This window comes from Diabrotica undecimpunctata, chromosome 5, assembly GCF_040954645.1.
Source record: "Diabrotica undecimpunctata isolate CICGRU chromosome 5, icDiaUnde3, whole genome shotgun sequence".
Lineage (NCBI taxonomy): Eukaryota > Metazoa > Arthropoda > Insecta > Coleoptera > Chrysomelidae > Diabrotica > Diabrotica undecimpunctata.
This window is the reverse complement of record NC_092807.1, coordinates 79,344,172-79,369,662: the sequence shown is the minus strand read 5'-3', so window position 1 is coordinate 79,369,662 and position 25,491 is coordinate 79,344,172. Positions and strand designations below refer to the sequence as shown.

The 25,491-nt window shown below is 33.3% G+C and overlaps 1 protein-coding gene across 1 annotated transcript; it reads right to left on the bottom strand.

Moving 5' to 3' along the window:
• Window positions 1-13,486: 13,486 nt before the first annotated feature.
• Window positions 13,487-14,176, bottom strand: LOC140442313 (uncharacterized). Its single transcript, XM_072533387.1, has one exon. It carries the CDS (start codon window positions 14,174-14,176, stop codon window positions 13,487-13,489), a length of 690 nt encoding a protein of 229 aa, XP_072389488.1.
• Window positions 14,177-25,491: the final 11,315 nt, after the last annotated feature.

Genomic DNA, 25,491 nt, shown 5'->3' with positions numbered 1-25,491 from the left:
TTTTGCCAATATGAGTTAATGCTGCTTTAATTATGGCATCTGAGAATAGTTTTATGGAATCATCGATATTATTAGAGTTAGGTAATTTACATATTAGGGATTCCGATTTTTTGGAGAACTCTGGCCAATTAGCCTTGTTGAAGCGCCAATAACTTCTCACTGAAACTTGGTCATAGGTGTTGTCACGTATAATTATAGGGAAATGGTTGCTGTCGTGAAGGTCGTCCGCTGTTTGCCAGGATAATTTGGGGGCCGATTTGGGATCACATATGCTTAGATCGATAGCAGAAAAAGCACCTGAAGCAATGTTAAAGTGGGTGTGTGATCCCGTATTAAGGATACATGAACTAGTGCAATCAAGAATAGTTTCAACAACTTTACCACGTCCGAATGTACGCGAGGAGCCCCACATAGTGTTGTGGGCGTTGAAGTCTCCTACAATTATATAGGGTTGGGGGAGTTGGTATACTAAATCAAGAAGTTCTTCTTCCTTTAGGATGTAGTCAGGAGGGATGTATATAGAGCATATTGTAAGTTTTTTAGGGCAGTAAGTAGTGATGGCGACGGCTTCGAGATTGGTAGTCAGAGGAAGAAGAGTGGAGTAATGGTCTTTAGAAGCAAATATAGATGCACCTCCACTAGCTCTGGAGCAGACAGATCTGATGTAATGATACCCTTCGAAATCTTTGAGTGTATGGAGATTAGTTGACGTAAAGTTAGTTTCCTGTAAGCAAATGAAGGTGGGGTGGTGGAGAGATATCAGTAGCTGCAGACGTTCTAAGCGCGGATAATATCCGTCGCAATTCCATTGAATTATAGTGAATATAAAAGGTATAAATTAAGGCAGGTCGGTTTTGTCTAAGGATGGGTCACTGTCATTAGAGCTAACAGATGCAAGACTAACAGTGTCAATAACATCATTTAGATTCATCGTAGCCTTAATTTTTTTTTGTAGGCGAGTTATACGATTTTTAAGTGATCTGTCAGAGATATTATGGTATATTTGTTTAAGGTCATCAAGAAGGGCGTTAATGTTCGTAGTAAATTGGTATGCTTCAGCTAAGGGGTCATGGCAGTCGAAAGAATTTTCCAAGAAAGCAATTAGTTGTAGCGAGTTAATTGAAAAGGATGATGGGTTTGCTGCTATAAGATTTTCTATGATTAAGCGGGCAGACGGGCTGATAGTGGCTGATGGTTTTGTATCTTTGGTTTTCGATTTTTTTTTAGGGGCTGATTTGGGGGCCCGGAAGGAGGTGTCATCGAGGGAATGTGGATCTATTGGAGTGTGAGTAGTAGGATCTGAAATGGCAATTACAGGGGGAGAATCGAGGCTTGAGTCAGTTGAATGGGCTCTTTTCAGGAGGGCGATAGTAGGAGGTGTAGGTTGAGGTTGATCTAAAGGTGGAGGTGTGATGTTGGATAAATTGTCGGAGGCAGAATTTGGGTCAGAAGTGTGAGAGGTGCCGGAAGGTGCGGTGGGGCTATTGTTGGTGGATTCATTAGGTACTTGGGCGAAACGGGGGTGGGTAGTGGTATCCGGTGGGTTTTGGCAGGTTTCAGCCGTATGTCCGGCTTTTTGGCAAAGGAAACATTCTAGTTTGTCTGATGTAACGAAGATTCGGAAGGAAGTGTCTTCAAAATGTATTAATACGGAGGTTTGTATTTCGAAATTGTCTTTATCTGGTATTACGTAGATAGACCGTCGAAAACTTAATATATGGGAATAATCTTCATCGGGTGAGCCTGTACGAATCTGAGATACAGGTGAGGCTAGTTGCAGACCAAGTTCGTTTTTTAATGCCTGCTCGATAAGTTGATTTGGAATCGATGGACATACATTAGATATTAACAATCTTTTAGTTGGGGAAATGAGTCTGCGGATGTGGACAATTTCATTTTTAACGGAAACGGTGGGATTGTTTTTAAGAAGAATATCGACGTCAGAAATAGAAGCAAGAAAGATGCAAATGCGTTGGTTAGATATGCGGGAAGCGTGGGTAATACGCTTTGGTGTTACGATTTCACCGATCGCCTTAATGTAATCGAAGAGAGCTGTATCCGGAAGAGCATTTAATACTATTGCTTGCTTTCTGCTAGGATATGATGTGGTCGCTGGTGTAGGTTTTGTTGTTTTTGATGTGGTAACAGCTGCGTAGCTTGGAGCGGTGGGTTGAAGAAGCATTTTTAAATATTCTGGATGCCAAAATATTTAATGAAAATCAGGCGCAATGCCTGGCCTATTTATTGTGTTTGTATCAATTATAAAGTTTACATACCAAGTTGTTTCACAAAAAACTTTTCACTTTCAATAATTACTTGATAACAAAACACATTAACTGACAAGTTTTTTTTTTATAAGAAATACTATTTGAAGAAGCCGAGGTGTTGACTCGTTGGCTTTTCGAATAGGAATGATGATTGATTTAATTGTAACAAATTTGCCAATTTATATACAAGATAATATTAATAGAGCTGACGTTACAACAATGGAAAAATTGGTAGGTGAATTACGAAAATTGGAAAGTTTAGTTATAAAAAAGAAGAATAAATTGGAGACAAAACCAAATTTTTATCAAAAATCTACTATAATACCAGAAGAACAGAAAACTACTTGTCAATATTGTGATAGAAAAGGATTCCCTGGGAGGTTTCATCCAGAGGCAATATGCCGTTTAAAGCAAAAAGATAAAAAGGTAACAAAAGAAAACAAATCAAATGATATTAAATATATTAATAATATTGCTATACAGGAGACATTAAATGAAACAGTAACTGAACAAAAAAACTAGATTTGCTGCCATTGATCAAATTAAAAGTATTCCTAAATAATAAAGAATTATGTGGAGTTTATGACCCAGGCTCAAATGTTACTCTTCTGAATTCGAAGGTGGCAAGAAAGTTAGGATTATATATTCAAGAAGATAGGAATATGTTTAAAACGATAAATGGCAGAACAAATTTTACAGGAAAACTAATTGCAAAACTGAAAATTAATAAAATTGAGAAAAATATTAATCTTTTTGTAATTAATGATGAATATTTTGAGTACGATATTCTACTCGGATTAGATTCTATTTTAAATTTTCAAATGAAACAAGATTTTGATTTAGAGATTTATCAAAGATTATACGGAAAAATTGAAGAAAAAATCGAAAAATTTAATTATAATATTAATATTACAGAATACTCCATAAACTTTAATGAGGGAATTCCCACAGAACTTTTTGAAGCAAAATTACAACATTTATTGCCATATCAGAAAAATAAAATAGAAATATTACTAAATAAATATGACAATATTTTTGCAAAACATAAATTTGACATTGGGCAGGTTCAAAATAATGAAGCTCAAATTAAACTTTTAGAACATAAATTTGTTGCAAAAAGACCCTATAGATGCTCGATAGAAGACCAAAAAGAGATAGAATTTCAAATAGGACAATTATTAAAAGCAAATTTAATAGAAGAATCATCTTCACCTTTTGCAGCACCTGTTACATTGGCTTTTAAAAAAGATGAAGGATCTAAAACAAGATTGTGCATTGACTTTCGTGAGTTAAACAAATTAATTATTCCTGAACCCCAACCTTTTCCTTTAATTGACGAGATTTTGACCAAAACAAGGAATGCTAGGTTCTTTACTACTTTAGATATAAATTCTGCTTTTTGGTGTATTCCAGTTCGGATAAAAGATAAATACAAGACAGCCTTCGTTACCCAAAGTGGTCATTGGCAATGGAAATGCTTACCTTTTGGGCTTAAAACATCTCCCGCAATATTTCAAAGAATTTTAAGTAATATTATCAGGAAGCATAATTTAAATTCATTTTGTATAAACTACATAGATGACATTTTAATATTCTCATTATCATTTGAAGAACACTTAGACCATATAGAAAGACTTATGAAAGCAATTATTGAAGAGGGATTTAGGCTCAAACTTCTAAAATGTAATTTTGCAAGAGAAGAGGTTAAATATTTGGGACACATTGTGGGACACAATTCAGTTCGTCCGTTACATGATAATTTAATATCGATCAGAGATTTTCCAGCACCAGACACGAAAAAAAAAGTACGACAGTTTTTGGGAAAAGTAAATTTTTACCATAAATATATAAAAGATTCAGCTAGGTTATTAGAGCCACTACATAATTTACTTAGAAAAGATATCAAATTCCACTGGTCTTTAAGCTGCCAAACAGCTTTTGATAGGGCAAAGAATATCCTCTGTTCTGAACCTATACTAGCCATTTTTAAACCAAATGCTCCTACAACTATATATACAGATGCTAGTGTTCTAGGAATTGGTGCGGTTCTGAAACAAAAACAAAGAGATGGAGAAATGAAACCCGTAGCATACTTTTCAAAAAAATTGAACAAATATCAAAAAAATAAAAAGGCTATTTTTTTAGAATGCCTGGCAATTAAAGAAGCAATAAAATTTTGGCAATACTGGCTAATGGGAAGAAAATTTCTCGTTATTACTGATCATAAACCCCTTGAGGGAAGAGAACTTCGTACAAGACCAGATGAAGAATTAGGAGATATGACACATTTTCTTTCACAATTTGACTTCGACATTAAATATGAACCTGGAAAAGAAAATGTAGAAGCAGACTGCCTTTCTAGAAACCCAGTGTTGGAAAATATGAAAAATGCAGAAACATTCATAAGAACAGTAAACCTAGTCACATTAACTGAGATAAAACAAGACCAAAATAATAATCGACAAGTTATAGATACAATGAGAGGAACAATTTTGAACCAAGATATATTTTATAAATTAAGGAAGAATGAAAAAAGAATAATTTTATCCAAAGATTTTGGAAAAGAGTTAATAACAAAAGTTCACAAATTTTATGGTCATATTTGTGCTGGTAAAGTAACAAACAAAATTAGAAATTTTTACTACATTAAGAATATAGATTCACTAGCAAAGGATATCTGTCAAAAATGCTAGATCTGCTGTAAAAATAAAACAAGAATCGGTCCAAAATATGGTCTTCTGTCACAATTGGGTCCAGCAAAAGAACCTTTTCAGATAATATCCTTAGATACAATAGGAGGATTTGGTGGCAATCGTTCGACAAAAAAATACCTCCATTTACTTGTAGATCACTTCACCAGATATGCGTTTGCAGTTACTTCTAAAAATCAGACCACAGATGATTTCATAAAATTAATCGCCAAAATTCAAGATAAACACCCCATAAAAACATTATTAACAGATCAGTATCCAGGAATTAATTCCAAAATATTTAGAAATCATATGAAACATTTAAATATTCAATTAATTTTTACAGCAGTAGACTGTCCATTCTCGAATGGATTAAATGAAAGACTTAATCAGACATTAGTTAACAGAATAAGATGCAAACAAAATGAAACTAGAATTCGAGCATGGACAAAAATAGCTGAAGAATGTATAGAGGAATACAATAAAACAGATCATTCTGTAACCGGATATAGCCCAGAATATTTGCTTTTTGGAAAAGCAGATCCGATTGTTCCCGAGGAACTGTGTGAGACAACAAATGTATAAAAAGATAAAGAAATAGCCTATAAAAATTCGGTACGACATCATGAATATAATAAAAAACTGTATGACAAAAATAGAAAATCCTATGAATTCAAAGAGGGAGATTGGGCATATGTAGAAAATAAATCAAAACTAAATAGAAAAAAACTTGACGAAGTAAGAGTAGGTCCATTTCAAATAAAAAAACAAATTTCAAATACATTATATGAAGCAGATATTGGATACAAAAAGAATGATATGAATTATTTCCATATTTCAAAATTGATGCCTTGTGATAAACCATATACTTAGATGGTTTATCATACCTTTTTGGTAGGGGGATGTAAAAGTAAACCTATGTTTATTTTAAGTGAAACAGCAGGGCTTAGTTATTTTTAGTTATTTAAAGTTTTAGGTTGTATGACTGTTTAAGTTTTATTGATATTGACATATTGTAAATTGTATGGTACAATTGTCAAATTACTTAATGGCGTAATAAATAGCATTGTTCTTGATTCTCTTTTTAGGTTTGTATATTTGTTAAGTTATTTTAGTTATGTTATTATTGTTAATAATTTATATTGTAGAATTTTAACGATAATAAACTCTTTTTAGACGAATTCAAACTGCTATCTCTTCACATGAATAAGGGTATGATATTACACTTATATATATATATAGACATATATATATATATATATATATATATATATATATATATATATATATATTATTAAAACACACTCATTGCTCATTAAAACATCAATCACAAACAATACATCATCACAATATATATATATATATATATATATATATATATATATATATATATATATATATAACCCGTATTCACAAAAGTGGAATTTAAAGAAAGCCGACTGGAAATTATATGAAATATTTTCGGAAGATATCTTCTCTCAATCTGAAAATATAAATTCATATGAAAAATTTTTGCGCAATATAAATACAACTGCATCTTACTGCATCCTACTGCATCCCCAAATTTAAAATAAAAAAACCAACTTCCAGAGGAAAATAGTGGCGGGATTTAGAATGTGAGGAAGCAGTCAGAAGAAGACGGGAAAGTTTTTGTATATTCAAAGATCATCCAATCCAAGAAAACCTACTTAAGTATAAAAAAGATGATGTCCACGTGAAGAAGATTACTAAACAAGCTAAAAGAAATAGCTGGAGAGATTATGTCAGGTCCTTAAATAGGTAGGTCCCTATTAAAGATGTATGGTCAAAAATTAGTAGACTAAAAAATTGAAAAACTAAGAACAAAGTCCCTATAATACTATCGGAAGCTTCATGGATAGAAGAGTTCCACCAAAATATCACTTTACTGTCTTCAGAATTAGTAATTCCTGACCTACAATACGACTATCCAGAACAAATCCGCTTCTTAATCAAACCATTTTCCGGCACTAAACTTTACTTTTCGTTAAAGAAAAATTCAAATTCAGCACCAAGTGCTGATGAAATCCATTACTTGATGCTATCAAATCTTTCAAAAATTGGTAAGACTGTGCTTCTGAATATATACAATGAAATTTGGTCACGCCGCATAAAGATTCCTGACGATTGGCACGTTTATACTATTCTCCCCATCTTAAAACCAGGAAAATCGTTAAATAATTGTGATTCTTTCCGTCCAATAGGACTGGCTTCATGTATACTTAAAACATATGAGAGACTTATTAAAAACCGTTTGAAGTTTTGGTTAGAAAAGAACGACCTATTACCAAAAACTCTAAAACTCTAACTACTAACTGACCCTTACTCTAAAACCAAACAAGTTTGGTTTTAGAAAAGGTAAATCCACACAAGAAAACTTGAGTCACTTATTGATAGACAATTATGGTTCCTTTACTTATAAGAAAGCAGTTAGTGCTTTGTTTTTACATATAAAAGGGGCTTATGACAATGTTAATCTCCACATTCTATATGCGAAAATGTTGGAAATAGGAATACCTAAAACTGTAACATGAAATATCATTAATTTGTATGTTAATCGATTAGTACACGTTAGATTAAATGGAGATAAGTCTAACACACGGTAAACATCTTTGGAACTACCACAAGGTAGCATCTTGAGTCCTCTATTATATATTCTATATACTGCTGATTTAGAAAATAAACTTCCTCAGCATATAAAAATCTTACAGTATGCTGATGATGTTGCAATAATCTATGTAGAAAATAAGTCAATAGATAAATGTAATGAGTACCTTAAATCAGGAGTGAATATTATAAAAAAATGGGCGACGGATAAGAATTTAACAATCTCGGAGAGTAAATCAACCATTGTTACTTTTACCAGAAAACGATATTCTCCTCCAAACCACCTACAATTTGATAATTATAAAATTCATTCATCAAGACTGTAAGTGTCAGTAACTGAGGAGCTGACCCAAACATCTCAATATTACTATACAGAAATTTAATGAGATCGTAAATTACGGATCTATATTTTATGGCTCAGCATCAAACGCTGTACTCCAAAAAATCGAAAGTATAAAAAATAAAGCACTTAAGTTAAGTGCTGGTTATCTTCGTAGTACTCCCATATTGGTCATGGAATGTGAGCTTATAAAACCTTCACTTTCATTACGCAGAGAATTCTTAAGTGAGAAATTTATAGTTAAAGTGGCAGTTAACAATAAACTGTTGTTGAGTAAAATTGTACAACTAACCACTACATACCTAAATCATCATTATTGGGAAAAAAGAAGTAGCTTTTAGTTGTGGAAAGTTTTCTCAACGTTTTTTGACGACATACACCAAATGGAACAAACCTCATCTCGAAAATTAAACTATGAAGATTATTGATCTCCATTTAACTGCCATTTAAGTAATATTCTTGCCACAGATTTTCTTACTAAAATAGATCACCTTCAGTATGTACAACATCATTGGGGGAGTTATCAAAAATGATATACGGATTGTTCAAAAATGGACGGGAAAGTTGGATATGCTATATTATACCCCCAAAAAAGTATAAAGATAAACAATAGATTACCTGACAAAATGACAACTTTCACAGCTGAACTCGTAGCAGTCAAAGAAGCCTACAAAATATGTATGAATCAAAAAGATCTAAACTATGTTATATTTACAGACTGCCAAAGCATTGTACATAAACTGAAAGATAATTTACATAATTTTGAAGAAAATTATATCATCAGTGACATCATAGCACTGAATAGTGAAGCTTTGAAATCGGGCAAAAATATCATATTGTGCTGGATAAAAGCACATATTGGTATAAAAAACAACGAAATAGTAGATGATCTGGCTAAAAAAGCAATATTGAAATAATCGTCTCTGCAAACCTATTAAGTTCCTATGGGTTATTTAATATCTGTAATCAGATCTCTTAAACGCACAAAATGGCAGGGATACTACAACAATTCAGACAAAGGCAAATTTTATAAAAGAATCCAACCCACAATTTCAGTCAAGACATGGTTTAAACAAGTTTGCAACAGAGGCTTCATCAAAACTATTTGTAGAATAAGAACCAATCATTGTATGAATCCAGTATTCAAAATAAAAATAGGACTGACAAATAATAATGAATGTATATGTGGGGAGCTAGCTGATCTACAACATATGCTGTTAGAATGTCCTTTACATTTTATTAAAATATCAATTTTTTTTACCAAGCTAGTTCAAGTTAATGTTCAATTACCTTCTAATCTAACACATCTTTTAGAGTCAAAGAATCTAGATGTATATAAAATTTCATATGGTCATATTAATTGCTTAAAATTAAAGCTCTGACAAAAAAAAACAATAAAAAAAATAATAAAGAATAAAAAAAATGGAGAACAAAATAAAAAAAATAAAATAAAAAGAAAGTAACTAAGAAGATCTAAGCCTCCGAGGTGTCGAATCGGGTTTATGTCTTAGCGTAGTAATAAAAAAAATAAATAAAACAAAATAAAAAAAAAAAGTAAAAAAAAATAAACAAAAAAGATACAAAAAATAAAACAGCAAAAACAGAGTAAACTAGTAAGTAAGTTTCTAACATTCCATGTCTTAACTGTCAATACAATAGTTTTAAATTTAAATACTAACAATATCTTGTGTAAAGAAAGAACTCAAAACAAATTGACTGGCCAGTTGGTTGTCAAAACCAGTGCCAATAAAACACACACACACACACACGCATTTGCAGTCATTTTGCTTAATTTTAAATTTATGCTTTGGGGGATGGTGTAATACTCTATTATCTCTCAACTGTCTGGCAACCGTGTACACAACGCAACATAGAGTACTATATTGTTATTTTTTTGTTTGAAACTATTACTATACTTGGAATTTACCCACTCAAAGTAAATGTCGGTTTAATATTTCTTAGGTCTAAGAAATACAGGAAGTTACAGAAATAATCTTTTTAGAAGGTTAATAGACTATATATGTTCATTGTTAGTGTATTCACTCTTGTCATTAGTATAATCATTAGTTATTTAAACTTAGGGTATTCATTATTGGGGAAAGTATAGTGTGATATGTATACAAATTTAAGGATTTTATTGCTGATATTAAACTAGTTTAACTGTACGTATAGGTGAAGGGTAACATATTCTTATTTTACTTTGTTTCTGTTAATATTAATAAAATTAAGTAAAGTTTTAATTGTGTTTTACATACTGTATGTTTTATTAGTATCTTTTTTTGCTTACAGAAATTGAACAACACTTATAGCAATATATTATACTTTCAGTATAATAACATTCTGGTACCCATTCATTCAGTATAGCACTTCCAGACTTTATTATTCATAGTTGCATCAATGTATATATTTTTAGATACGTTCCAGATTTATTTCCATTTAACTGTCTCTGAAAGGCATGCAAATTGGCCGAATCCTTCCTTGAGTATCAAGTGGTCATTCTTCATAATAGCCTGCTAGTCAACCTTCAATTTTGTTATATTTCTATATTACTATTTTGTTATATTTACTCATTTTTATTACATTGCTCTAATCAATTACGATCATAGTTTCCGTTTTCCGAGTGCCACACACCTACATTTTTGTTAAAATCTTCAGAAAATTGCGTCGAAATATCTCTCGGGAACATAAATATCTGAATTATTATAATTAAATACACTAGCATTTTAGTAATTAGCATTTTTTGAATCCTTTATTTTAGTTCGAATTCTATTGCGACCTATTTAATCGATAGGTGCCTAAAATTTTATTTTGCAGTTCTGAATAATTTGTTAAAATTATATCCCCAACTCTAAAAGCATTTAGTCTAAACCGTATGTTCACATCATGCAGATTTGGGAAATCAAACAGTAGTTCGTCTGGAGGATTGAGGGGTTTCAGTTTTAATTTAGCTTTGTTAAAATTTTAATGTTAGATATCACCGGCTTAAATATGTACGTCTGGTTCGTTCAAGTTCCAATACAGATCTGTATCCACCAGTTAACTACGTTTTTTAATCTTAGGATGTTTGATATAGAAATAAAATTGTCCATAGTAATTAGTACTCTTGACTATATTTTGTTATGTGTCTTCTTTTTTAATGGCTTTGGATTACTGATCCATTCAGCCACGATATACCATGCGGTCCATATATATGGAATAAATTCATTTTTGACGTTATTATGTACTATCTGAAAAAAACCTAAAACAAGTCGATTTTTATTCTTAAATTGACAATTTACAGTATGAAAATATTATCCCCTTCCAGCACCCCCTTTGAATTATAAGCACCCCCTCGAAAATTTTAAATAACAAAGGGGGTCGTGTGGCACCTTGTTAGAAAGCAATTTTAGTCCTCTGTTCAGAAATATAAAGTTTTTTAAGTTTGGTGCAATCATAACTGAGAAAATTGATTTTGAAGATGTAAAATTTTGATAATGTCTCTTTCACAAAACTTTAGGTTGAATAAAGATAATAATGTCACATAATAATTAGGATGTATTTTTCAGTGTAATTTTCAATTAAATTAAATGTTCAAAATGACCACCATTCACTTCTTGACAATAGCCGAGGCGGTCTTGGAATTCTCGCACAACATTTTGTACGACCTCGGGGGTTATTTTGTTAATTTCTTCCGTTATCCTAACTTTTAAATCAGCAATACTGTTTGGTCTATTAAAATATACTTTAAATGTTAAATAACCCCATAAGAAGTGCCATTCGATTGTTCCACGTCTTCCAATCCACCTATTGGGAAAAACCTCGTTTAAATAATTTCTAACTATACGTGCAAAATGCGGAAGAGCTCTGTCTTGTTGATAGTAAATAGATCGATCTATCTTATTTGGATGATTGACATCAGGAAAAAATCTTCGTAATATAGACACTAAAAAGTTAATCAAAAAATCTAGATAAACCTCACCATCAACTGTGCCCTCAAAAAAATAAGGACCAATAATTTTATTGTTAATGATACCAGCCCGAATGTTAATTTTCATAGGATATTGCGTGGGTCTCACACTAAGTGAGGATTTTCCCTGAGTTTGTTAACCGTTCCGTTTAAATGATACGTCGATTCATTAGAAAAAACTGTTTTGTTTATAAACTGCAAATCTGCGTTAATTCTGTCCATCATTATTTTACAGAACTCTTGTCTTCTATCAGGATAATCTTCATTTAACTCCAGAACCAACTGAACTTTGTACGGGTGGTATTTTTCTCAATCTCTAGAAGTATATCTAACTCTTTTTCATCAGTAAATTTAACATTTCTACCTGGTTTTTCAATATTTTTTACATGTCCAGTATAACGAAACTTCAGTAAATGACAGCAGCCTACTAGATTCATATCAATTGTTTATTTGGCTTTTTGACTAATATTATTATCTTCGAAGTTTTTTCCCTAATGTTTAGCAGAACAGATACGAAAATACCTGATTATTTCTTAAAGTATATTTTAATAGACCAGGCAATATTGCAGACTTAAAAGTTAGGATAACGGAAGAAACTAACACAATAACCCCCAAGGTCATACAAAATGTTGTACGAGAATTCCAAAATCGCCTCGGTTATTGTCAAGAAGTGAATAATGGTGCTCAAGTTGAACATTTAATTTAATTGTAAAAATCAATTTTCTCCGTTATGATTGCACTCAACTCAAAAAACCTTATATTGCTAAACAGAGGACTAACAAGGTGCCACACGACCCCCTTTGTCATTTAAAATTTTCGGGGGGGTGCTTATAATTCAAAGGGGGTGCTGAAAGGAGATAATATTTTCATACTGTAAATTGTCAATTTAAGAATAAAAATCGACCTGTTTCAGGTTTTTTTCAGATAGTACATAATAACGCCAAAAATGAATTTATTCCATACATATGGACCGCATGGTATAATAAATACTGTTTGCTACAATATTAAATATATGGATCCTATATACATATGCGCACATATACACACTTATGCATGCACATACATATATAGGTATTGTTAAATAAAAAGAAGAAAATTACAAAAAGAAAGTGGAAACATTAAATTGACCACTATTATTTAAACTCTTCATTCGGGGCCCTAACCAACTTAAATTAATTTACAAATAAATAAGAAATATACAAATAATACTAAATGCTAATATTAAATACTAATAAATAGTAATCTTTTTTCACAGCGCTAAGATATAAACCAGGCTCTACACCTCGGAGGTTTAGGCTTTCTCTGTGAAAGTTTATTTTCTTTTTTTTTTCCTTTTTAAATTTTTTTATATACGCTTTTTTTATATTTTGTTTATATCTATTTTTTAAAATTTTCTTTCCTTTTTTTCTGTTTTTTTTTTTTGTTTTTTAATTATTTTTTTTTATTTTTTAAATAACTATTTTGATATTTTACGGGGAGATACTTATAATTACATAAGAATAAACATGAAAAACAATAATTGCTAAACACATTCAAGCCGACTCATTCATACAAGTTAGATTTTTCTATTAGTCCTTTTTAAAAATTCCCAAATAATTTGTTGTATTTTATAATTTCTTTAAGACAAGGATAAGAAAGAAGTTTGATTTTGTGGTAAAGGTATTTGTTCTTGAGCCAGAGTGTACATCAAATACTTCATTGCGTCATCATTATGCTTGCATCCAAACAGCCACTGATTAATGTCATCAGCATAACCATTGCAATCACAAAGTTCTGATTCGGATAAATTTAGTCTATAGAGGTATGTCTTGACAGTGGCTTGGTTAAAGAGACATCTAACAAACATGGAATAAATATTTCTATTGGGGCAACTTCTTATGGCAAACGGCTCAGTAAGTAAAAGTGGATGAATTTTTGTATAAAGATTATTGCTTCGGTTACAGAAAGCATACCATTCAATTTTCCAATGTTGTTTTACACTTTTCTTGTAAGTGGCTGTTAGATCGCTTCTATCTAACCAAGTTATTTCTGATCCTTTTAAGATTGCCTTTTTAGCATATAAATCTGCTTTAAGGTTACCGGAAATACCAAAGTGTCCCTTTACCCAGACAAAATTTACAGTAGTATGTTCTTCCAACGGTTTTAGTTGGGTTTCTAAAATTTTAACGAAAAGACTATTTTTATATAAATGTTTACGTGAGTTTTCTAAAGCTAATAACGCAGACATTGAATCTGACATTATTACAACTTGGTGGTTAGAATTTTTTTTGTTGACAGCCCATTCTAGAGCTTTATGAATTGCAAACATTTCTGTAGAGTATATAGAGCATTGTTTATCTAACTTGAATATTAGGAATTCTTAACGATCCGGAATATATACAGCACAACCGACTCCCAATCTTAATTTAGAACCACCTGTGAAAATCCTGCATGGATTATTAAGCTTGGCTATCTGATACTAAAAATCCACTGGATTCTCGTTGTCAAAATTGGGAAACCAAACATTGACTTTGGCATAAGAAACATTGAAATTTGATTGAAAGAAAGTTAAGTCAGACGGAGTGTTTAGACTCTGAGAAACGTTAGAATTCATGTTATGCCATCCTCTGTCGACTAGATTAGAAATAGACATATCACATATTTTTTGTAGTAGCTCAGTTTGATTGTAAGACTGGCATTTGAGAATAAATTTTTTAAGCTAAAGATAGTCGTCTTAAATGTAAGGGAGGTTTCATAGATTCGGCTAGAAGATCTCTGTAGGTGTAGATTTAAGCGTACCTAGAACTAATTGCAGAGCCTTATACTGAAGGCGGTCTAGTTTTTTAAGAAGACTGTTTTTGGCAGATTTGTGTAGATAGCTTTTCCATGGTATAGAATGGATCCGATGGCACGATAAAACATTAAGTTAATCTTAGAGTCGGCACCCCATCTATAGCGATTAACTACTTTAAGAATATTTAAACTTTTCTCACATTTCATTAAGCACATGTTGATGTGTTCGTCCCTATTTAACTTGGTGTCCAATGTAATACCAAGATAAGTGTAGTGATTGTGAACGGGTCTACTTAGGCTGTTAAATATAATGCTGGATATAACTGGTAAACGATATCGCGTAAAAAATACCACAGCTGATTTCTTCGTAGTAAGTTCAAACCCTTGTTTAAAGAAATACTCTCTTGCGTCACACATAATTGTTTTTATTGAGTTAATATTTTGTTGGTATGAATTATTTACAGTGTAAAAGCAGAAGTCATCTGCATATTGTAATATATTGCATTTAATGCCTATACTGTGAAGATCTATAGCGTATAGATTAAACAACAAGCGGTTAAGGACAGAGCCTTGTGGTAGTCCTTGATGCACCACTCTCGGGCCAATCAATCTATCATTACATCGAATGAATATCTGTCTATTAAGAAATCAGTTTACTAACACATATGAACACAAAGGTGGAATACCTATGTGCTTTAGTTTTTCGAATAATAGATTCAAATTGACGTTATTATAAGCCCCTTAAATATCAAGAAATATAGCGGATAGATAAATAATTATTATTTGAGTAGGATAACTGAATATCAGTCGTTAATTAAGACACACAATCCATAGTCAGTTTATTTCTACGAAAGCCACATTGACACACTGGGAAAATATTTTTGTTTTTATACCACCATTCTAATCTGTTTTTCATAATTCGTTCAAATGTTTTAAGCAAACAAAACATAAAAGAGATAAGTCTGAAGGCAGTAAGCTGGTTTATTTTGGGTATAGGAATAACCAAGCATTGTTTAAGAGAATCACAGTTGTCTCCTTTAAGTAAAATATTGTTGTATATTTTGCACAGATAATATATGGCAACAACTGGCAGGTTTAAGAGCATGCTATAGTTAATGCCGTCAATACCAGGAGCTGTATTTTTAGAACTCTTAATATTTGCTTTAAGTTCGTCAGCTGAAATGAGGGATAGTAAAAAGTGATCATTAGTGGAGATGCTCGGCATAAATACTGGTAGATGGACATAATCCGGAGATTTTTGTAAAAACATTTTCTACTATGTCTTAATTATTAGCGGTGTACTTTTTCTTACCTTGAATTTTGTTTACCTTTTTCCAAAGCTCTGCGGATGAAGTTTGCCTACTAAGTGAGGAACAAAATCGAGCCCAACTAGATTTGGCTTTTGAGCGGAAAGTGCGTTTACATATAGCTTCATTCCTCTTATATTCAATAAAGTTTGAAAAGGTAAGTTTGGATTTATACATTTTGTAGCATTTGCAAAATCTTTGGTATATATTGGAACACAGTTTTATACGAAAATATAGGTCAAATATTTTTGTGAGAGAAATGAAGATTTCATAGCCCAGGTAATGTGATAAAAATTTTTTTTAATCCCCGAAAAAGAAAATGTTTTTTATTTTACAGTCCATGTTTTGTCTGTGTTTCCGTGTTTTCTTTTGTTTTATAAGTAGAAGTAAATAATGATGCGACTTATTTTGTCCATGGCTAATACCGATTTGTTAGTGAAAAACTGAAAGTATTGTTATGTTTCTTCTATCTGTTAGTTCCGTGTCTCCCCGTGTTTCTCTCTAGTTCTTTTTTGTGTACAAGTAGGAGGAAAGAATGATGCGACTTGGTTTTGTCCATGGCTAATACCGATTTGTTAGTGAAAAACTGAAAGTATTGTTATGTTTCTTCTGTCTGTTAGTTCCGTGTCTCCCTGTGTTTCTCCCTAGTTCCTTTTTGTTACAAGTAGGAGGAAATTATCATACGACTTCGTTTTGTCCATGGTTAAGGCCGATTTGTTGGTGACAGAGCAGGAGTATTGGTATATTTCTTCTGTCTGTTAGTTCCGTGTCTCCCCGTATTTTTACCTAGTTCTTTTTTGTGTACAGATAGGAGGAAATAATGATATGACTTCGTTTGTCCATAGCTAAGGCCGATTTGTTAGTGACAGAACGAGAGTATTGTTATGTTTCTTCGGTCTGTTAGTTCTGTGTCTTTTTGTGGTCAGATGTTGTAGTAGAGGTATGTTCATAGTACTGAAGTATATTAGTTTGTGGTTTGAGTATTTTTTTTAAATATCATGTAGGACGTACAGGCACGTGACCTGGATTTGTGTATCCTTGGATATTTTCGTTGATGTGAGACTGCGTTTCGAAGCATTCCCTTTTGTAAGTTCGACATTGTTAAAGTTTTATTAAAAGGTTAAGCCTTTCTATGTGTTGATGTACGACTATTGGCTAAGTCTCAAAAGCATTCCTTTGTGTTGTAGTGTTTGTGATGTGATGTTCATGATTTGGCAGAAGCAGAGGTATAACCACTTGCATTGTCCATTGTGGCGCTTTGATATGCTGAAGTGAAAGTACCTGGCCGCCGCTTATCGTGAAAATATTTTGTATGTCAACTGTGAGACCACGTTCGTGAAACATCTGAAGTAGTTCTAGTACTGTTGTTAAATGACCCACTAAGAATTCTCCAGTCTTATGTTGTGACCCTGTTCGAGTTTTAATGAAGAATAGTGAACGTTTTTTTGTGATTTGTATGACGAATATGTTGGATTCAAATATCATCCGTATGATGAGGTTTATTTCTTGATGTTGCCATTTTATTCCCTTCCCAAACTATGTCTTTGACCTTATTAGTTGTCACGAGAGAAACAGCTAGGGCGATGAGTTTTGGATTCGTCCGCTAAGAGTCATGTTAAGCTTTTAAGGAAGATCTTGCCATTGAGTTTGAAATTGTGTACCAAGTTTGAAGTTGGATTATTGATGACGGACTGTAATATTTTTTTGTCCTATTGGAGCTTAGTAGTTCCTTTGTAAGACTGTCGTAACTTGGAAGACTGTTAAGATTTTTTGATTTCTTTTGGAAGTATTTAGTTTGAGACTGAACCAATTGTCTATCGATTATGGCTTGTATGCCGTATGCACCCTATATATCTTCTTCTTTAAGATTGTGTATTAACGTTTTGGATTTATTTTCTTCTTTTATCCTTTGGGAGTTTCCTGACTTGAAAATTTTTCGCTTTGATCGATCCCGGAGGATATTCCTATGGAACTATTGGCCATTCTGTTTTTCTTCTGTTTGTGTAAGTTTGAGTTTCAACTAGTAGTTGGAAATCCAGTGGTTGACTGTCATAGTCAACTATATTATTGTTTAATGCTATTTTGGTTATCTACCTATTGGATAACCATAGCGAAGCTTGCTTAATCTCTGTTGTTGGCCATCCGCCTTGGTTGATCTGGACGCTCCCCTCTTTTCGCTCCCAAAAACTTCAACACTGTTCTGTTTCACGTTTGTGGTTAAGCTAGAGTCATTTTTGTAGGAATCTGCCATTGGTCGTTATGTCTAAGAGCCAACGAACTGTACCTGGTGTTGATTTATCAAGTCGAGCATCCAGTTTTATTTTGTATAATGTATGTAAGTATGTTAGTACCATAGACAGTTATGAAAATAGTTTTTGGTTATAAATTTTGTTTGATTTTTTGTTTTGTTTGATTTACTGAAGTCATGATGTATTGTTGCAATAGTTGGAAAATGCTACTATTTTTCCAACTTGGATTCTGTTTGCCTGAAAACTAAACGAAAACTTTTCCTGTGTGTCTAGTTTTCGCTCTTACGTGAGGGTATTGTAGCATTTGCAAATTCTTTAGTATATATTGAAATCCCCTCGTATTTGCTAAAACAGCAAAGGATATTTTTAGTGTATTTCATTTCCTATTCGTACGAATTAAAATACCGAATTCTTTATAAACACGTTTAATATATAAACACCTTTAATATAAACACGTTTTAAAAGTTTATGTAAAACAGATGTGTACTTCATTTTTATCTTTTTGATGCGCGTTGGAAATAAACAGAAATATTACAGTTTATACGTTTTGTTTATACCAAGATTGTGCAAATGAATTTTAAAAATAATTGCTCACTCTCGCTGAGGCGTGGTTAAGAGCGGTAGGCTTCAGCGTTTAGTCCGAATTTTCTTCAGATTTGTAAATTTATTTTTTATTGTTTCCTTGTTATGGAAATCTAGTGTTTTGTGGCGGCTAATAGTAGCAGTTCAAAGTGGTTGCAGTCTAAGTGAAATTTTGAAGACAACCACATGTTGCCATTGTGTTCAGTTGTACCTGTTCCAGTTTTTTAAGGAGACGAGTTTTCCAAGATTTATGTTCCAGTGCTAGCTTCCACCCTCATTTTCTTATCCTTGGTCGTTGTCCCAGTCTATAGATACAGTTTTTTGCGTGACAGTGAAGGTCCAGTTTCCAACCTCAGAAAATATTAAGTAAAGAAGTATAGCGAAATCAAGGTAACTTTTTTGTGTCTAAATTTTAAAGTAAAAATAGACGTTTTTTAATATTAATAATTGCTTTTATTAAAATTTAAGAATTTGTAATAATTAAAATTATATGTCTTAGGGCGTAGTTAGCTGTCATTTTATTTGTTCTGTTTTAAATTTATTGTTGACATATGGCAGCTCGTTTTATTATTTTTTATATTAGAAGGTTAACCTCTCTATTAATAAATTTATTTTAAAGATATTTCTTTCTTTGTAACAATTTCTTTGTAAGTTTTGTAGCACCTCCCACTTGTAAACAGAGTTTGTAAATAGATAGGACAAAGTAAGTGTTTCTTTGTTATTTTGGTATTTATCTTTGTAACTGTTAATCTAGTAATTTGTGCCATTTATTTTTATAACTGTTTGTGGTGAGACAACAATTATATGTTTACTTTGTTTCCTAAAACATTTTGTTTATTTCTCCTAACTCTCTAACCCTTTTTGAGTTTTATTTAAAAAGATATATTTTGCATTTCTAATCATTATTTAAATAGTTACAACTAGTTTTTGTAATCGTTATAATTTATCACCTCGAAGTGGCGTTATTTTAAATAGCTAGAGGTCCCTCCTGTTGTTTTGTTTGTCCATTTGTTCCAGGAGATTGATGTAAGTACCCCCTTATTCATTTTTGTAGTTGCCCAAATCCAACCCCCTTACCATTCACTTATCCACGACCCAGCTACTCCAATTAAAGCCTGAGTGCTGTTCGCATAAGTTTCGTTTATTTTGCTTGCCCTATCTCCATCCCCAGTAACTTCTTTCCCGACTGTCAACCCCTTATAACAACACCCTATGGGGTAGGCAAAATATTACGTTACAATTTTAAAAGAATTTTTCCTCGCATTCGAAACAGTGAGACATTCATGATCCCACCATGGTGGCGTTTTGAAAGTTTTAACTAAGGCTTTGATAATTTTAAAAGATTTATTGACTACAGTAGTAATAGAATCTAATAAGAAAAATATAATTTCATTGGTTTTTTTGTATTTGATTCGTATCTGAAAATGCTCCCTACAGAATCTCTAAATATTTCCCAATTTTTCCCAATATCGGATCCAGAGGTATCTGGAAGAACGATCCAGTCAAAGGCTGAACATAAACTAGAGCTTATAATAGTAAGATCTACAACCGATTTGATATGTCCTGGAGGAGTAGCTCTAGTAGCCGATCCGTCATTTACAACAACTAGATTAGGAAATACATCTAAGACTTCTACTAGTATATTACCATCGACGGAACATAAATTGGATCCCCATAATCCATGGTGAGCATTAAAATCTCCGGTAATAATACAATCATTGTTAATTTGAGAAATAAGACTAACGTAATTTTGAATTGTTACTCTAAATTTTGGGCAACGGTACACACTTAGAATATAATAAATTTTTTGGTCAATATTAATATTTACACCACAAACTTAGAGATTAGGATTGAAATTGTTAACGAATGAAATGGGCTCATAAATAATGTTATTTCCTAAAATTATGGCAACTCCTCCATATCCCTTACTTCTACTTTTAATAACTACAATAAAATTATTGAAGTAAACAGTATCAGATGGTTTGGACCAAGTTTCTGATGAAAGAGCTATGTCAAAATGTTCTTCAAAAAGTAATTGATTTCAAGAATATTTGTTTACATTTAGCGAAAGAATATTACATTGAATAATTTTAATGCTTTTGGAAGCCATTAAAATCATGTAAAAATGTTACCAATAATATCTTTAATTTTATTTTCTAATTAAATTTCTTAAATTTTAAGATTAGATTTTACATTTGAAGAATTACAATAATCTTGCATACTTTGTTGGATCAAATTTTTGAAGTGAAGCACTGAGCTGACTAATAAACTTATTGAATTCATTAGGAGGTTCAGGGTTTCCAAACTGAAATATAGATCCCGAACAGAAGCTGGTCTGGTATTCTCTACAAATAGGAGGAAAATTAGGAGTTGTATCACAATTTTTTCTTTTTTTGGGGACTAACTGTGGGGGAGAATATAGACTTGTGAGTGTTATTATTTTTGTAAGCAGTGCTAGAATTCGAAGGTTTAGAAGAAGAGCTTTTTAATGGAGGGAAGTCGGTATCGCAGGTAGTTAAGAGTGAAAATTTGTTTTTTTGAACCAAACTGAAATAACTTGGATTTTCAATGGCTTTTAAGCTTCTTTAAATGAAATATTTAATTTACCATAGCTTCTTTAGTTTTCTTTTGTTTCAAGTATTCGGGGCAAATTGACTCGTGATAATTATTTCTACAATAAACGCAAAATGCAATACATTTATCAGGGCAACCAATTTTTCCTTTAATACCGCATTTTTTACATCTCTTTTTGTAATTACATTGGGTTGTTTAATGACCATAACAAAGACAATTAAAACATTGCATAACTGGACTAACGTATTGTTACGATAAATATAAGTCATATTTAACTTGTAAACATATTGTTATTCTCACTTTTGTTCTAGTATATTCTCCGACCCGCTAGAAACCGGTCTGATGTTCCCTTTCATTCGAGACAATTCAAGGGTCAACACAGGTCAACATCCGGGGCTTCGAAGGGATTCCCAAACAACGGCTGTTTGATAAAGAAATAAAGACTTTAATAAACTAAGTGTTAGAATATTTTATAATAAATAAAATGAATAAATAGAGTAATAAACTCAGTTCAATTGGTGTCAGAGTGAAATAGAAATCAAATTATAAAAATGACTACGACTCATGAGCTCACAGTTACGAATTTAAGAAGACATCTCGAGGACAGAGAATTAGCTTCTACCGGAAAAAAAGATAATTTAGTCCAACGACTAAAGAACGAAAACTTATATATTTGAAGATAAACATGCTGCTGTGATCTCGTCGATTTCGAAATTAGAGAATAAAGTTTCTGGCGACATCGCATCATTAGAGAACAAAGTTTCCGGCGACATCGCTTCTTTAGAAAACAAAGTTTTTAACGAGATTTCTTCTCTGGAAAGCAAAGTTTCTGCTAACATCTCTTCGGAAATCTCTAAAGTCACTTTTGAGATGTCTGCCCTCGACGATAAAATATCTTCGTTAAAAAACCAAGTTGCTGCCGAAAAGTTGGCCTTCGAAGAAAACATGAAAGAGATGGAAAGGAAGATGGAGGAAACAGAGACAGCAGAGAGAGAAAACAATCCAATTACAGTAGAGACAAAAGAAGAAGAGACGAAATGTAAGTTGAAAACACGGCCGAAAGTTGAAAAAAGTGAGGGTTCTGCTCATGTTAAAGTCCCAACTTTCGACGGAAAATCGTCATGGAACAACTAGATGAAACAGTTCAAATCAGCTGCAGGAGCGAATGGATGGTCTGAAAAAGAAAAGGCTGGAAACTTGACTATCGCTCTTCGAGAAGATGCCTTAGATGTTCTTCAGACCATAGCCGTAGACGAGACCGATGATTTCGTACAACTGAAGAGGAGGTTAAATATGCGATATGGCCACGAATATTTGGAGCATGTATATCATTCGCAGCTTAAAAATCGAAGACAGAAGAAAGATGAGGCTCTTCAAGGATATGTCGTAGATATTGCCAGATTAGTACGATATGCTTATCCAACAGCTCCCGAAGACATGAGAAAAAATTGGCCGTTCAAACATTTATTGATGGTCTTCGTGATCATGAAATGCAGAAAACACTGTGATTAGCTCGTCACACGACGCTGCGCGCTGGTTAATGTCTTATCCGCCGCCCTCGAATACGAGTCAGCTACGCAGGCCTCTGGCAGGTACAGTAAAGTTACGACTGTAAAAGAGAAAGAAGATAAAGATAAACTTGACCAGCTCGTTAATATGATGAAAAGTATTACATTCAAGAAAACGAAGACCATAAGATACTGGAATTGTGGCGAAATAGGATAAGTATGAAGTTCATGTAAGCACCCTAGGTACGACGCAAATCAAGAAACTCACTATCAGGAAAACTAGAACGGGTCGGCCTTAGGGGGCAGCGTCGACCCGGAACTCTTCCAAAGACCCTCTCATACTAATAGCTTCTTTGAAATGTCCTGAAGATAGTTTATATGTAGATGGAGAAATAAATAGTAAAAGCATACGTTGTTGGTGGATACCGGAGCGACCAGAACCATTATACGACCGACAGTTATAAACAGCCGTAAGAAACTGTTACCAACGAGGTTGCGACTTCGGACCGCTACAGGTGAAAATGCCAACAGTCAAAGAGAAATCCGGGTATAATTGGGAATTGGAGAAGAAAAGTTTGTCCATACTGTTATAGTTGCTGACATCGGAAAGGATGATCTTTATTAGAAATAGATGTAATGAATATGCATGGATTCCAATTGGATTTTAAGAATAAGGTAATCAAAGTTAGCAACGATGAGTTATTTCTTCATCCACAAGGGAGACCTGTTATGATGGAGCCTTGGAACCGTGACCATCAAGAAAAAGACAAAAGTAGGAACTTGTGTACCTGTGACATCCATAATCCGTCAGGCAATAACATCTGATAATTAGAACGACAAATTCGACCAAATGGTTGCAGTTGCGGGACAGTCTCTACATCAGATGGAGAAAAGGAAATTGAGGGAATTTCTTCGGCTGTATCGTGATATTTTCGTACCTAAAGGAGGAAAGACGGGAAGAACAACCGTTGTTAAGCATAAAATTGATACTGGTAATGCTCAGCCAATTCGTCAAACAGCTTGACGATTACCACAGGCGAAAAGAGAGCAAGCTGAAACGATTGTTCAGGAAATAAAGAAAGATGGGGTGATAGAACCTTCTACGAGCCCATGGGTTTTTCCGGTGGTTCTGGTTAATAAAAAAGACGGAACGATGAGGTTCTATGTGGATTACAGTTTGATAAACAACTTTACCAAGAAAAATAGTTATCCTATGCCTCGGATCGACGACACATTGGAAACATTGGCTGGAAGTAAATTGATTTCTACTTTGGATTTAAAGTCTGCATACTGGCAGGTAGAAATGGATCCAGTAGATAATGAGAAGGCAGCCTTCACCGCAGGATCTGGATTGTGGCAATTCAGCGTTATGCCATTTGGACTCTATAATGCTTCTGCCACATTTGAGAGGCTTATAGAAAATGTGTTAAGAGGATTATCTTAGAAAACATGCCTGGTTTATGTAGATGACATAATCGTCTTATGGGAGACATTAAAGCTGCCCAATTGATGTTAAACCCCAAGAAGTGTCAGCTTTTTCAAGCTAAACTCAATTATCTAGGTCATATAGTTAGTAAAGGAATGGCCGTGAATAAGGGAAAAATCGATTCCATTAAGGAATGGCCAGAACCAACTGACAAACATCAAGTAAGAAGTTTTCTTTGACTATATACTTACTACCGGAGGTTTATTAAGAGGTTTGCAGATATAGCTAAGCCATTAACGCGACTTACAGAGAAAGCAAAAGATTACCGTTGGGATACAGACTGCCAAAATGCCTTTGACACCTTAAAAAAGCATTTAATCACAGAACCAATTTTAGGATATCCACTGCCAGAAGGAGAGTTCATCTTAGATACAGATGCAAGTAATGTGGAAATAGGAGGAGTGCTATCTCAAGGAGGACAAGAACGAGTCCTTGGATATTTTAGTAAAGTTCTTTCAAACCCTGAGCGGAATTATTACGTCACGAGAAGAGAACTTCTAGCAGTAGTGAAATCAGTAGAGCACTTCTATCAATACCTCTATGGAAGAAAGTTTTTAATCCGAACCGACCATGCCGCCCTTAAGTATTTAATGCAGTTTAAGAATCCAGAGGTTCAGATAACCAGATGGATTGAACGACTTCAAGAATACGATTTCAAAATTGAGCATCGGGCCGGAGTTAGCCACAGAAACGCAGATTCTCTTTCCTGAAGGCCATGCCCAGCAGTGTGTTCCCCCTGCAACAAAACGGAATCCAAGAAAGCAGCAGTGCTAAGAACAACGATGGTCAACGACGATTGGACGCCTACTAACATAAGGGAAGAACAAGAGAGAGATCCAGTTATACAAAAAATTCGAAAATGGAAATAGGAAAACCGTCGACCACCTTGGCAAGCAATATCAAACCTATGCTCAGTAGTTAAGACATATTGGACCCAGTGAGACTCATTTATCATGGAAGATAGCTTGCTCAAACGAGTACTGGAAAATGGTGGCGGTTTAAAGACGAGAAAACAGTTGGTGATCCCAAAGAGCAGAATAGCCGAAGTACTGCGTCAGTTACACGACAGTCCATCAGGAGGGCATTTCGGTGTAAGGAAAACCATTCAGCGACTTCGGGAACGGTTTTATTGGATGAACAGTTCG